We start from the raw sequence: 13,896 nt of genomic DNA on the forward strand, positions 1-13,896 counted from the left end.
AAAGGCATTCTGTCCATCTATAACTACAACAAAAATTAAAAGAAAAAACAAAGAATCCAAGAATGCTGGTAGCTATAGCTCCTCAAATCTGTTCAGTTGTAGAACAAGTAAGTACTATAGGTTAAACATTTATGCTATACTATGTAACACATACTAATTAAAAATGTGTTGAATAAATGAACTGTAGCATGAAAACCTTTACCACCTTTAGGTTTTGATTCCTCTGTCCCGAAAGGTGATTTGGTTGTGGGATATATATAATCTGTTTCGACTGGTTCTGGGAAGAAACAGGGAATGGCTGGTTAGTGGAGGGCAGCCTAAAGTATATTGCCATGGAACCCTGTGTTTACCTTGAAAACTCAGGTTAATTATCTTATGCAGATATGCTCATGAGGATAATTAATATTCAAGCAGATTATCAAGATTGATATCAAGTAAATTATCAATTTAATAAGATTGAAATGAGGGCAGAAAATGAAGGCAGTGTGCTCTATGGGAAAACATATACACATAGACACACATGCACACACGTCACATCATAACTGGCAGTATTTCCGACAATTACTACCCAGAGAAAAGCAAATAAATTTACTTCTTTACATATTTTTGCATAAGAGTTCTTGTAAGAAAAAGACATAGAATGAGTCCTTAGGAAGCATGGATACGAATATTAAAAATGATGTGAAAATGAAAATTTGTGCAAATGTGAACATATTTACATATGTACACATATTAAAAGAGTGGTCAGAATATTAAAAAATAAAAGTTTCACTCAGGGAGAGGAAACTAAATAAGGAAATCATGAAACTTGCATAGCAGCAGATACTGACACAATATGCTGTATTTAATGACTCTCAAGACTCACTGGATAAGCATGACAAGAAGTGAGGAGCAGGTGTCTGTGAAAAGTCACAAAGCATGAGGACATCCAAAGATGATTTTTGCAATGAGATGGAAAAGCATACATGCGTGACTTCCCATTGGGGAACATTTTTACCTATGGTCTCCTTTGATGACTCAGTGCTAAATGTAACCGGTTCCAGAACCTCAGAAACTAGCAGGAGACACAAAATGGTACAATTGGTCAAGGATGGATTGTTGTGAGCATTAAACAAATCAATACAAACTAATTATTATGAAAGGAGCCTTCTACCTGGTAAGCATTCAGTGTTAACCATTATAACAACAACAATGGTATTAGCACTAACATTAAAGGAAGCTCTAATAACTGAATTTAATTTACAATATAACTATTGTAGGTTACCATTAATAACCATATTTTCAGCATGAATACCAAAATGACATTTATCTAATTAAAAGATACTCAGAAGAGATGAAATTATAATCCTATGATAGAAAAAGATAGAATCCAATTTTTCAAAAATAAATGTAAGGGACAAGCAACAGCATCACTAACACAGATTTTAAAATTTTGCTCCAGTTTAGAAGGGCAATGTGTTTTGAAGCACTCATATTGTTTGAGGGTAAGTTTTTCATTTTTTACTGAAGTGAGAACTTTCTCCTTCCTTGATGGCCATAATTGAACTCATTCTTTTCAGATAGTAGAACACAAATTCTGCTCATGACTAAAGAGAACCACAAATTTGTAACTGTTGATTAAAAAAAAAGGTAAGTTATATAATCAGGTTTTCTAAATGGTTATGGTAACCACTTAATAAGATGTGATTATTCCCTAAAATGATACAAAACAAACTCAACAAAATGAAGGCATTTTTATGCCATTGAATAATACAATTAATATTAATAAAATGTAACACTAATTTAATATCAATATACATCCATGGAATAAGCACTGTAAAATACTTAGATAAATTTGTGGAGTATATGTTCTTTTTGCATATGTTATACTTAGAAATATAATTCTTAGAGGATCACAGTCTGTACCCTGAAGCTCAGTGTATCCAGATAGATAAAACAATCTATTTACCCAGTTGACTTTGTGTCATTTCTAGGCTTGGTGATGTCACTGGTTTCAAAATAAGAGTCTGCAGTTCAGTGGGAGCTGAAAGAATTGTTGTAAAAACAATTATGAATTATTGTTTCATAGATTTTGGATAGAGGTAGCAATGAATTGAAATACACACATCCTTAAAATCACAAGGTTATGGAGAGCCATGCAGAGTGAATACTATTTAAAAAGCTATGGATGAAAAGAAATGAGATCTGAAGAAGATACATCTTTTGTCAGAGCCAATCCTTAGGCAGGATACCAAGATGATTTAAGCTACCATGTTGATTTCCCTAAACCACGAACTCAGTAATTGCTGAGCTGTTACTATTGTGCCTTGTCTCTTCTAAGGCATATAAGCAGGGATTGCAAGCCACTTCAGTGTCAATCAGAGACAATCATCTGGAGGGACCCGAGAAGCCACAAATAACAGATTTTCCTGATTCCACTAAAAAGTTTGAAGAAGTTTGAAGTTTGGAAGGTAGATGAGTCTTCTCCCTCTTAGGCTTTTTAAATTGAAGAAGGAAGATATTGGGTTATTCTAGAATTTGTAGGTCTAGAATCCATCAACAGCATTGTATGTGGATCTGTTTCTAAAGCATTTTATATTTTCTTGAGTTTATGTCCTAAGTTAAAAAAAAGTTAGTAATCTTTTATTATCACAGATAGTTCCATTAGAGACCAAAATCACATACAAAGCTCATTTATTGATTGAAGGAATAAATATTAATATGCATAGATACTTGGAAAGATCCCTACTTAGTAAAGATTAAAAGCCATTGCTAAACCGTGGTGGAGCTGAAGAGTGGTCATGCCCACTGATGATGGGGAGCCTGGGTTAGCCAGGGCACAGCTTTATTTTTATTGACAATAAAATAGGGACACTTCATTTCTTAGAATATTGAGAACAGTACTCAGATCTTATGGAAAGTAAGTTACTTAGAGGAAGTTCATGATACTTCTATAAATCTAAACACCAAAGAGAAGATGAGTAATTTTGACCTCAGATTCAACACTAATCATATAATGAAATCTTAGAGATTCATGGAAGATAGATGCCTTTAAATGGTTCCAAGGACATCTGCTAAAATTAAGACTCTTGGCAACTTATCAAGCATGAAATGGCATGACAATAGCAGTCTCTGGAAGCAGGAGCAACTCTGGCCATGACAGTATGGTTTTTAGCGAGCAAGAAAAAGCATTTTATGAAAGTCACAAAAATCATTACCTAATGTTGTTGCTGGAGCCTTAGTACTATGAATATCAGGTTCAAAGCCTGGAGCAGTAACTGATTGAAATCAACAACATGAATACAAGAAAACTTAAATACACATGAAAAACTAGTGTTTTCTTTCAAAACATTCCAAATGATATTTGTTTAAAAAAATTTAGAATTAATAGGAAGCAAATAGTTGCATTTTGGAGATTTGGTTACACTGGCCAGAACAGTTCACTGAAGAAGACAGTCACATCTTCCGACTCTGCTACATATCTACCATTGCACATATGGTATTTGGTTTCTGATTATAACTTGTATGGTTGATTGCTTTAGAAATTTGTTCAGGTAATATGTATGCAAAATATACAAACGTAACTTGTTGTATTTCTTGGGAGTAAAAAAAAAAAAAACAGCTTATGTAGCCATGCTACAACAAATGCTTCAATGCAGATATAGCAATAAATAGCCATTGGTGACTACACCAATTGTGCTGTACAATCAGCTTTAAAGAGAGACCAAGAACTTCACTCAAACCAAATCATGTAAGAGAAAAAAACCCATGAGTCTTCCAAAGACATGTTCTTCTGGACAGTTCTATAGGGGAAGCAGCTATAAACCATTACCCAAGGCCTTGACAAGGTAGACAACAGTTCTTAGAGAACATGATGACTCTAACTTCCCACCATGGTTATTGCTTTGGGTTCAATGCTTAAACCAAGGAATTTCAGATTTACCCGGCTTGGTCTGGGATTCTGCAGGACTTGATGTGGTTTTAGGTCTGGGACGTGGACGACGTGTTCGTTGTATTTTAGGAGCTGGAGGAAGAAATTTTGGATTATGCTAGGGCAAGTGGCTTTGGAAACAAAATCCTGTGTTTTCTAGGATTTGTGTCCTGGAAAGTTGAGGCATATATCTTTTAAGATTAAAATATTTTCTCTTACTTTTTTTTAATTACTGAAGCTTGAGAGAAAAAACTCACATATAAAATTAAGTTAAAGAAGGAAGAGACTCATAAACCTCTAACTTGGTGGGGTCTTAGGTTCCTACTAAAACTTTTGTATATCCCAAAAGAATCTACGGTACTATAAAAACTGTTATAGTTCAGTCTGTCTAGATAAGATATAGACACTACTATGCTTGAAATTCAGCTCTAGATGTGAGTGTTGTTTAGACAAAAGTACATGTCACAAATTCAAGTAGGATTACAAGGTAGGAAGATAGTCTAGGTCCATGCATAGCTTTCAAAAACAATAGGACCCTTTTTAAAAGAATCTTTAACACTCCTAAGAAGAGGCAATATAGGATGAAGCCATGGCAGATGATAAGACAATCTTATAAAGCTGATGACAAATGCGATGATGATGATGATGGAATGGGTTTGAAAATGAACAAGAAACGTTGAGGAACACAGAATGTAATTACCCAGTGTTGTTTCTGGAGCCTTGGTTCTAAGAGTGACAGGCTCGAGGACTGTAGCAAGAACTGGCCAAAAAAAATAAAAAAATAAACCAAACAATAATTAACAATTCACTTTAAGGTTAATGTCACAAATTGATTTTTAAGCTTCTTAACTAAGAGAAAAGAGACATTTGTTCTTTGTAGATTTTCCCAGACACAGCCAGGTGCTTGTTTATCTCATGATACAGACTTGCAAGATAATAGCGTACACAGCTAAATATTACGAAGTGGTTCACAAGATGTTTGATTACCTGACCCTTGCTATTTAGTCTGCTTGGCAAGCTTTTGACATTTAAATAATATATGCTCTTCTGATGGCACTAAAAAAAGCATTTATTAGTCTTGTACTTCTATAGAAGTTGAGATAACTGTCTACTATTTTTGTTTACTATTAAAATATTTATGAGTATAATAAATTCATATGTTTGAATGCCTAAGTAACACCAAACTGATAAACTGTTCCCATCAGAATACAAAGTGGCCCCCGATGCAATAAAAATTAAGAAATACTGTTAAAACTGTTAGAGAAAGACAATGAGTTAGTCTACGCTATCACAGAAGCCTATCAGTTAAATATGCCAAGTTGAGCACATTAAAAATTTTGACAATTCACTATGGACACCATTCCTTAAAACAGCAGATCCATAGACCCTAGAACAGTAAAAGGTCATATGAGGAAAGCAGCATGATATTTCCATAATTGTTGAGGGACAAGAAAGTCTAGGTGATGTAGAGTTTGAAATACAGCTTCAATTGATGCTGTTTAAGCAAATGCACATGATCACAGGATACAATGCTGAGCAGTTACATGACAGTTCTAAGTCCTGAAATTAGTTCATGCACAGTTCTCTTAAATTCAACTAATAATCTGATATAGAGCCCAGAATGATTTCAAGAGAAAGACTAATGGGATGATATCAGAGGATGATGAAATGGTCCTATGATGCAGAAGAACCTGCAATACAATAATATGGTATGATAATGCACAGGAAAAGCATATTTGCAGACACAGCATTCTCATTACCTATGGTTTCTGAAGCTTCAGTTCCAAGAGAACCAGGTTCAAGATCTGTAGCAGGAACTAATTAAAAGCAAAGAAATAAATGTGTGTGGAAAGTCAGCAAATTAAATATCACCAATATAATATTGCTTCCATAGGTATATGACAATTAATTTCTGAAATTTAATACTGGTAACTTGGAGATTTGGTTATCTTGTAGCCAGGTAAACTTTCTTTCAAGAGGTGCTCAGCCACAGCTTATAATCTTCTAAGAATCTCAATAAAGCCAATACAATAATCTCCTAGGTAACTGTACCTGTTTTCAAGTATTGTAGAAAGCTGCCCTAGAAACTTCAGACATTTCACCAAAGATGTATGTATCTAACTATTCAACAACTACTGTTTTTTTTTTTGGTAGAAGCTTCAAGAAAATAACATTTCTAAAAGAGTATGGATACAATAAATAGCTTTTATGTTTGAGAGGAGAATGTAGCAAATAATAAAGCAAAGTGAATCGTAATAATCTTGTTGAGAACTTGAATTTAGAAAGGCTGAGATCTTGTTCAAGGCAAAGGTACTCAACAAACCAAGATAATGGATATTCACTCAGTGTGTGGTACTCAGTAGAGAAGCTCTCTGCTCTAATCACAAAAATGTAGTACTCTCAAGTGGACAGGAAAGATCACCCATGCTTTGGGGAAAAGATCCAAACTTTGAACCATACCTTCAAGCTATGTTTAACTGTGCTTATAGACCTCTCCAAACACAACTACTGTCACAACCCAGAATCAGGATTCCACTTGTTGTAGGAAGCTGTGCCCCTTGTTGGGCTCCCCACCTCCCTTCTGTCTCTTTTCATCTCCAACACTTTAAGAAGCAACTTTTTTTTTCCAACTCTGGATTCCTGTCCTCCACAAACTTGTCCTTCTCAAAGTTCATAAGTGCTCACTGAAATCTAAAACCAAGTTTGGTCGGCAACCATGATTAGCTGTAGGAAGATGGAAGGCTTTTAATGTTTATATCTTGAAATAAAAATACTTGGTTATATTTAAGACATTTTGTCTTTAAGAGATGGATGGAATGAAATAAGCAGTAGTAAATATGGTCAAAGTAATAGAGAAGATCCTTATGCAGAAAGCTGGAGGAGTTCAGCTGTCACCCACATCCCCAGCTATATTTTCTCTTGGAAATGTGACAGTGGCAGAAGCTGTAGATCACTTTTTGCCTTCCCTGATATAGGCTGTCACTCCCATCACAGGCATTAACCACAGGTTTCCAAGAGTTGCTAGGATGCACACTTTTATCAGAAACCCGCATTTACCCGGTTTGGTCTGAGGAGCCTTAGGACTTGGTGTAGTTTTAGGTTTGGGACGTGGACGTCGGGTTCGTTTTGATGTTTTGGGAGCTGAGGAAAGAAAACCTTCAGTCATTACAAAGTCTATAGTTCAAAATTCATGGGGTATTATGATACACAGCTTTAAGTTTCCTAAAACTTATTTAATTTTTTTTCATATTTTAGAGAATTTTTTGTAACTACCACCTTTATTATTACAGCCTGTTTGCTTTTATAATTCAAATTCCACTGGAGTAAGTCAGATATAAAATGGAATTACTAATTCAAGAAGTGAAGAGTAGTTAATAGAACTCTGACAGAATAAAAAGCTTGGGAGTCACTACTAAAAATTTCAAAGTGGCAGTGGGCGATCAGTTGCAAGCTCTTTGTAAGTTTACTAAAATAAGACCACAACTAGACTGTCAAAGAACAAATATTGCACAAATAGCCAAGATGAATGAATGAATGAATAATTAAATAAACACAAGAACTTTTAGATGCACAAAGAAACTTCCTGGCATGGTAATCATTGTTAGAGCCAAGAAAATTGCTTTTCAAAGTTACCTTTAACAAAACACTGCTTGAAAACACACAAAATGATGAAACAATTTCAGATGGTTACATGCCCAACAGATGACCTTAATTAGATTCATATGAGTCTCTTAAAAACAAGAGGTGACTTGTTGTAAGAGTCATAGTTTTAAATATTTTGAGAATTAAGATGGTAATGGAATGACAGGAGATGATGGTGTAGTCTTACAAAGCAGAAGCACCTGAGGCTGTGATTTTGATATAAGGAGTCAACAAGGAGGAAGAGCACTTACAAAGGACTACAATGTGACATTACCTTCTGTTGTCACCCGCATCTCAGTTTTGAGTGTCACAGGTTCAAACTCTGCAGTAGGAACTAACCAAAATATTAAGCAAAATGATAGTTTCAATGAATGAAAATGATTGTTTTGAAATGCATCTTTCTAGTACCATTTAGCTTCTGGAACTATATAGCAACTTTAAAAAACTATTAAACTAGAAAAGAATATAGTTGATTTCCTAACATTTGACTGTACCTAAGTCAGGTGCTTGTTTCTTAATTTTTCATTCTTTTATTATCTTATAATCCAAAGTGGAATGTATAGGTATTGCTGAGAATTCCTCTTTGGAGACACTGAGGCCTCGTAATGATGAATTGATTGGGGTATCTCTCCATTTGCAGCAAAGAAAGAGCAGGCTTTCATGGGGAGACCAAGTCTCCACTGCTCCGTCAGGCTGTAAGGATCTCCACCATGGGGGGAGAGGCAAAAAGGTTTCAACTCCCACTTGAAGCAAGACGTGCCCAGTACCAGGATTTAAGTTGCACTCTTGTGATTGATCTCCACTTTGGTCTCCTCTGATTTTATTCCTTCTACCCTTCTGCTTATCCCTTTCCTACAGTGATTTCAAGACTCCACCCTTTAATCTTTAATTCCCTGCTTCAGATATTTATGTACCTGCATATCTTATTGGTAGCATCACAAAATCAATCTTGTATTTGCTTAGACACTGCCTAGTGTCATTTTCTATCTTATTTATAAAGGAATGGCTTCTATTTTTAAATATCTTTCTGGTTTAAGGATTAAAATATATCTCCCACTTTTGATGTATACCTCAAAATATGCATAGAATTTTGAGGCTATCAAAACCAATGTTTATATTTTAATTTGAACTGAATCTGTCTAAAGAAAATTTATTTTCAAAAGGTAAAAGGAAGTAATTAAAATGCACAGTGAAATAAGACTGCAGTCAGGAGGCTCAAGGCAATGGGTGCCCTCCAGCTGTCCCCCAGCTGTGTTTCTCTGAACCTCTCTATAGTAGGAACTGATGCTGCCCATGCATTGCATCTTCACTCTCATAGGGGTACTGGTCCCCTCAACTATTGAGATTACTCTTGAGACCCTACTGGATCAGGCTGCTGAGACTTTAAACCAGGAACATGGAATGCTGAGACTATAACCAGGAATGTTTACCTGGTTTGGACTCAGGTGCTTCAGGACTCGGCATGGGTTTTGGTCTGGAATGTGAACGAGTTATCCATTGTGATGTTTTGGGAGCTGAGGGAAGAAATTTTGGGGTTACTACATACATTATCTATGCTTCTGGGAGCTCTGCGAGGTGAAAATGTGACTCTAGACTTTAAAGCGGGTTAGAGTTAGATATTTACCTTTTTAGATTTCTGTCTCAAAAAGACAAATAAATATACATGTACTTATTATAAATCTTCTGTTATCATAGGAAATTCTTTGAAGACAAATTCACTTTTTAATTGAAGAAATAGAGACTAGTAATTACAAAGTCTCATAGGGCATCTTGACTGGCACCAAAATATTTAGGAACCATTGCTAAATTTGAATGGACAATGTGGGACAGTCTCACTAAATCTGTGATTGAAATTTTCAATCTTTGACATGTTTTCTATGTAACTATTAAAATAAGAATATATTATTACTGAAACAGAAAAAAAACAATAAATAGTATGCAAATAGAAGAAAAAAGATTGAAACAGACTTGCCATGGCTTTATCTGTGGGGGGCAAGGGAGGGAGAGGGAGAGAGAAAGAGAGGGATGTGTGTGTGTGTGTGTGCAGGCTGAGACCTGTGATATGGTCAAAGCAGAGCTTTAACACAAACACTGCTTAAATAAAACAGACTGACATGATAATTTCAAGCAGGTTACATGCCATCTAAATGATCTAAAGCAGGTTTATGCACAATGGATCTCTTAAAAACAACATATAATTCAAGAGCCTTCTTAATTTTAAAAGAATATAATGGAATAACCACAAAGAATGACACTGTTATTACAGTATATTCACATTACCTAATGTTGTTTGTGGGGCCTCAGGTCTAGGAGTGACAGGTTCAAGGACTATAGCAGGAACTGACCAAAACAACACAATAACCAAAGAGATTTAAAAATGTATAACAAATTAGAACATTCACATCCAAGCAAATTTTGAAATTACTAATAATATCAATTCTTCTAAGGAAGAAGAAAAGAAAAATAATTAACTTGTTCTTTGAAGACTTAGCCAAACTTTAGTCATGTTTGGTCTTAGGCTTACTACTTTAACCACTTTGAGAATCTTAAAGAGGTCCATGTGAAATTCTCCTAGGTAGTTAATGAATTCTTATATGGAAAACTCTTCATTGGAAAATAATTCAATGCATTTACCTAATATGTACTGAGAAAATAAATTGTTAACTGACATAATTGCTCTGTACCTCTATAGAAGCTGAACTTGAGTACATACTATATTTAAGTAAATATAGATGAGAAAGAGAGTTTATATGTTTGAAACACATAAAAGTTAACAGGCAAAGTGGCCTGTAGTAATCTTGACAAGAACTCATCATGTGTGGAAAGAGTTTGAAACCTCCCTCCAAACTATGGCACATAAGACAGCAAGATAAAGATGGTCAACAATGTATAATGCTCAGTAAAGAATCTGTCTGCCCTATGTCCACAAAAAGCGGAAATCAAAGACTGTAGATGTCTGTATCCTAGCTAAGCTCCTGAATCAAATCCTCCTTCAACTGGCCTGATGGACCCTTCCAAACCTAGCATCATCAACACTCTCATTCTGGCCATCTCAAAGTAGTCCATCTGGACTGGCTGCCTTTCTAGCTGACCCCCTTTAGAAGGTCTGTCTAAACCTTTTGCTTTGGTTCTTTCTTTCCTCTATTGATCCAAACTCTGCAGTGAGTCCAAGGGGCAAGTCCATACAACCTTGATCTTTCCCTTTGCCAGATCACTGATTTATGTTTGTATCATGCTTTTTAATTCTGCTGTTTTAGAGGTAAATCTCCTACAAGGGGCAAATCACCCAGAGTTGCCAATGTAGGTGATTTACAATTTGTTTACTTGAACTGAACATATTGGCTCTGCTAAAGTAGTGTCTCCTTTATGATTTGAATGCAATTTGATAGTAAGAAATATGTTAAATGCATACTTTGGAAGAAGAGTCTCACATAGAAAGAATAAGGTATTCTGGTACCAGCTGGGTCTCACCCAGTCACATTCTCTTTGCAAGCTGGGCAGAGATGTTATACTGAGGCCTTGTGACCCCACACTTGGGGAGAACAAGAGCTATTACTGCCTGGCATTGCCATTGCTTTGAGTCCTTACTGGAACAGACTACCAGGGCTCACCCTTAACCCAAGTAATGACAGATTTACCCAGTTTCGTCTGAGGCACTTGAGGTGTTGGTGTGGTAGTTTTAGGCCTGGGTCGTGGACGCCGGGTTCTTTGTGATATTTTGGTTGCTGAAGGAAGAAAAGCCTTGTGTCACTCTACATCTTATAACTCTGGATACTGAAGACAGTTTTTTTTCCAAAACTTGTCAGATTTTCTAAAGTTCTGGGAAATTATTCTTTAAGTTTTACTTTATAACTCTTTTTATACTGATGTATCTTCTTTTTGTCATTGATAGTGCATTGAGTTTCTTACTCAAGGCATGAAAAGTAGTACCAGTATTGAGAAAGTCATAGAACTTCCTCACTTGGGGGAAAATGATTGAAAAGGAATGTTTAATAAAAGGGAAGGAGAAACAGGGTCACACTAATGAAGAGGGGAAGATTTCAAATTTGGGCAATTTCCTAGTTGTCAAATTAATAATAAAATATAACATAAATTACCAACAAGAAACAAACACATCATGCAAAGAATTATTAAAAAAAGATTTAGAAACTTAAATGTGCAAAGGAGCATCAGAGTGGCCATTATTGCTGATCAGCCTAGATAAGAAATAGATCTCAATTTGCTTAAAAACCAGCTTTACTACAAAACATTAAGTGAAGTACAAGACAAAATGACGATTTTAAACGTGCCAACCGGAAGATAAATGTTTGCACTAAGCTCATGCCTGCTCTCATAAAAACAGTAGAAAACTTGTTTTTAAGAGGCTCAAACTTTTCAGAAGGTAGAAGTGGTTGAGTGGCAGCAGAGGCTGATGGCTGCCATCGCAAAGGTAGAAAAGCCACATCATGGGGATGCACATCATGGGGATGGAGACTGAGTGGACTGTACAATGAGCAGCAAAAGCTTGGCAAATGCACAGCTTTGTTACCTAGTGTCGTCACAGGGGTCTCAGTTCTGAAAGTAACAGGTTCAAGGTCTGTAACAGGAACTGAAGTGACAAAATAACATTTAAAAAAATGTATGAAGAGCCACCACACACACTTCAACATGAATCTTTTCAGTGTAACATTGCTTCTAGAATGTATAATTTTATATTTCTGGATGAAGGATGCTATGGACTGAATTGTGTGTGACCCCACATTCATATGCTGAAGCCCTAACCTCCAGTGTCACTATATTTGGAGGCAGAATCTTGAAGGAGGGAACCAAGGTTAAACAGGGTCATAATTGTGGTATTCTAATCCAGTCTGAGCTCCTTTTCAGAAGTCAAGAAGACCCTAGGAATGCATGCACATAGACAAAAGGCCTTGTAAAGTCATAGCAAGAAGATTGCCTGCCAACACCTTGGTCTTGGACTTCTATCTTCCAGAACTATAAAAAAATTGGCTTCTGTTGTTCAAGCTATCCATTGTGCAGTACTTTGGCATGGCAGACCTACTTTGCTGACTCAGAGTATGATTGTTCTGTCCAGGCTGGCCAAACTGTTAGGTCTCCACCTCACACCTCTGGTCTTGTTTAGTACTAGAGGCAAATTATTTCTCTAAATATGATGCTTGATTATCTGAATCTAAATTTGGAAGACTTTAGGACATTTTCACCCATGTACTTAAATATGTTTCTAATCAGTCTCAAGAAACATGTGAAAAACTAACTCACACATTTTAGGATGCTAAATAGATAGAACATCTACCAGATTTAATCAAATTATGACTGCAAAAAAGGGTTCTGAAATATCTAAGCAGACATTATACAATAATAAAAAAAAATAATTCAACTAGCCTACAGACTAAAAAGACATCCTAACACCCTGAGTTAGAGGAAAGGTTCTATTCTTCTCTTCCAGTCATAAACTCCTTGCCAACCCTAGGGAGATTCCCTCACTAAGAGATATGTGACTTTATATTTTCAACCAGTGACTGACTCCCAGGCTTCCGAAACCTAGAACCTTGTATTTATCTGGTGTCTTCTCAGGTATATAGACTTGGAGTGGTTCCAAGTTTGTTTTCTTTGGGACATTTTTGGAGGTGAAAAGAGATAACCTTTAGTTATTTTAAAACCTATGGTTCTTCAGAGAACAGTGTTTAAGAAATATTTCTAAGTATTCCAAAGCTTGATAAATTTTCTTGAGTTTTAGGAAATGTATTTTTTTCTAGTACAAAACTTTTGTTCCTTTGCTAGTATAAAACTTTTGTTCTGTTACTGTATTTTCTTTTTTTATTGAAGATATTTTGGGGGAAAATTCACATACATAATGAAATTATTAATTCAGAAAGTCAAGATGGATATTTTTGCTTTTATCACATCTTCCTAGAGTTCCTTGCCTAGATTAAAATGGTTGAGAATCATTTAAACTTGAGTCAAGAGGAAGAGGAGTGAGATTAACACTAAGAATGGGGTTCATTATTTAAACTTATAAACCTTGATCATATTGTATTATTCAATTCACTAAGACATATGACCCAAATATTAACAGATAAAAAAACACAGCTAGAATCAAAAGAAATACAAAGGATGTATAAAGAAACTTCCCTATCATAGCTTGGTTTGCATAGACCCAGAATCAGATACTCACACAAATATATGAGATTTACCTTCACAAAAATTCTGGAGAGCCAAAACAAAAGTAACTGGAAAATTTTTTAAGTAACTTATAAGGCAGGAAGATATCCAAAACTAAATTCCTAAATGGTTTTCTTACAAACAAGAAGCAATTGTTTTATGCCTGTTCAGCTCATGTATAATGA

The 13,896-nt window shown here is 35.5% G+C and overlaps 1 protein-coding gene across 11 annotated transcripts in view; it reads right to left on the reverse strand.

Moving 5' to 3' along the window:
• ABI3BP (ABI family member 3 binding protein) overlaps window positions 1-13,896 on the reverse strand; it is a 256,615-nt gene that overhangs the window by 72,287 nt on the left and 170,432 nt on the right. For 6 of the 11 annotated variants that reach the window (XM_081301600.1, XM_081301601.1, XM_081301597.1 and 3 more), the window contains 13 exons: window positions 12,081-12,140; window positions 11,191-11,277; window positions 9,833-9,892; window positions 8,983-9,066; window positions 7,827-7,886; window positions 6,968-7,051; window positions 5,671-5,727; window positions 4,611-4,670; window positions 3,923-4,003; window positions 3,198-3,257; window positions 1,949-2,023; window positions 998-1,054; window positions 206-277 (listed from right to left, as the gene is read on the reverse strand). The exons of 2 other annotated variants lie outside the window; for them this stretch is intronic. In XM_081301600.1, coding sequence (XP_081157726.1) covers window positions 206-277; window positions 998-1,054; window positions 1,949-2,023; window positions 3,198-3,257; window positions 3,923-4,003; window positions 4,611-4,670; window positions 5,671-5,727; window positions 6,968-7,051; window positions 7,827-7,886; window positions 8,983-9,066; window positions 9,833-9,892; window positions 11,191-11,277; window positions 12,081-12,140 — 897 coding nt within the window. The remainder of the gene's footprint in view (window positions 1-205; window positions 278-997; window positions 1,055-1,948; window positions 2,024-3,197; window positions 3,258-3,922; window positions 4,004-4,610; window positions 4,671-5,670; window positions 5,728-6,967; window positions 7,052-7,826; window positions 7,887-8,982; window positions 9,067-9,832; window positions 9,893-11,190; window positions 11,278-12,080; window positions 12,141-13,896) is intronic. 3 more of the 11 variants (XM_081301595.1, XM_081301599.1, XM_081301598.1) reach the window with 3 other exon arrangements.

The sequence above is a fragment of the Spermophilus citellus genome (assembly GCF_964194105.1).
Source record: "Spermophilus citellus genome assembly, chromosome: 7".
NCBI lineage: Eukaryota > Metazoa > Chordata > Mammalia > Rodentia > Sciuridae > Spermophilus > Spermophilus citellus.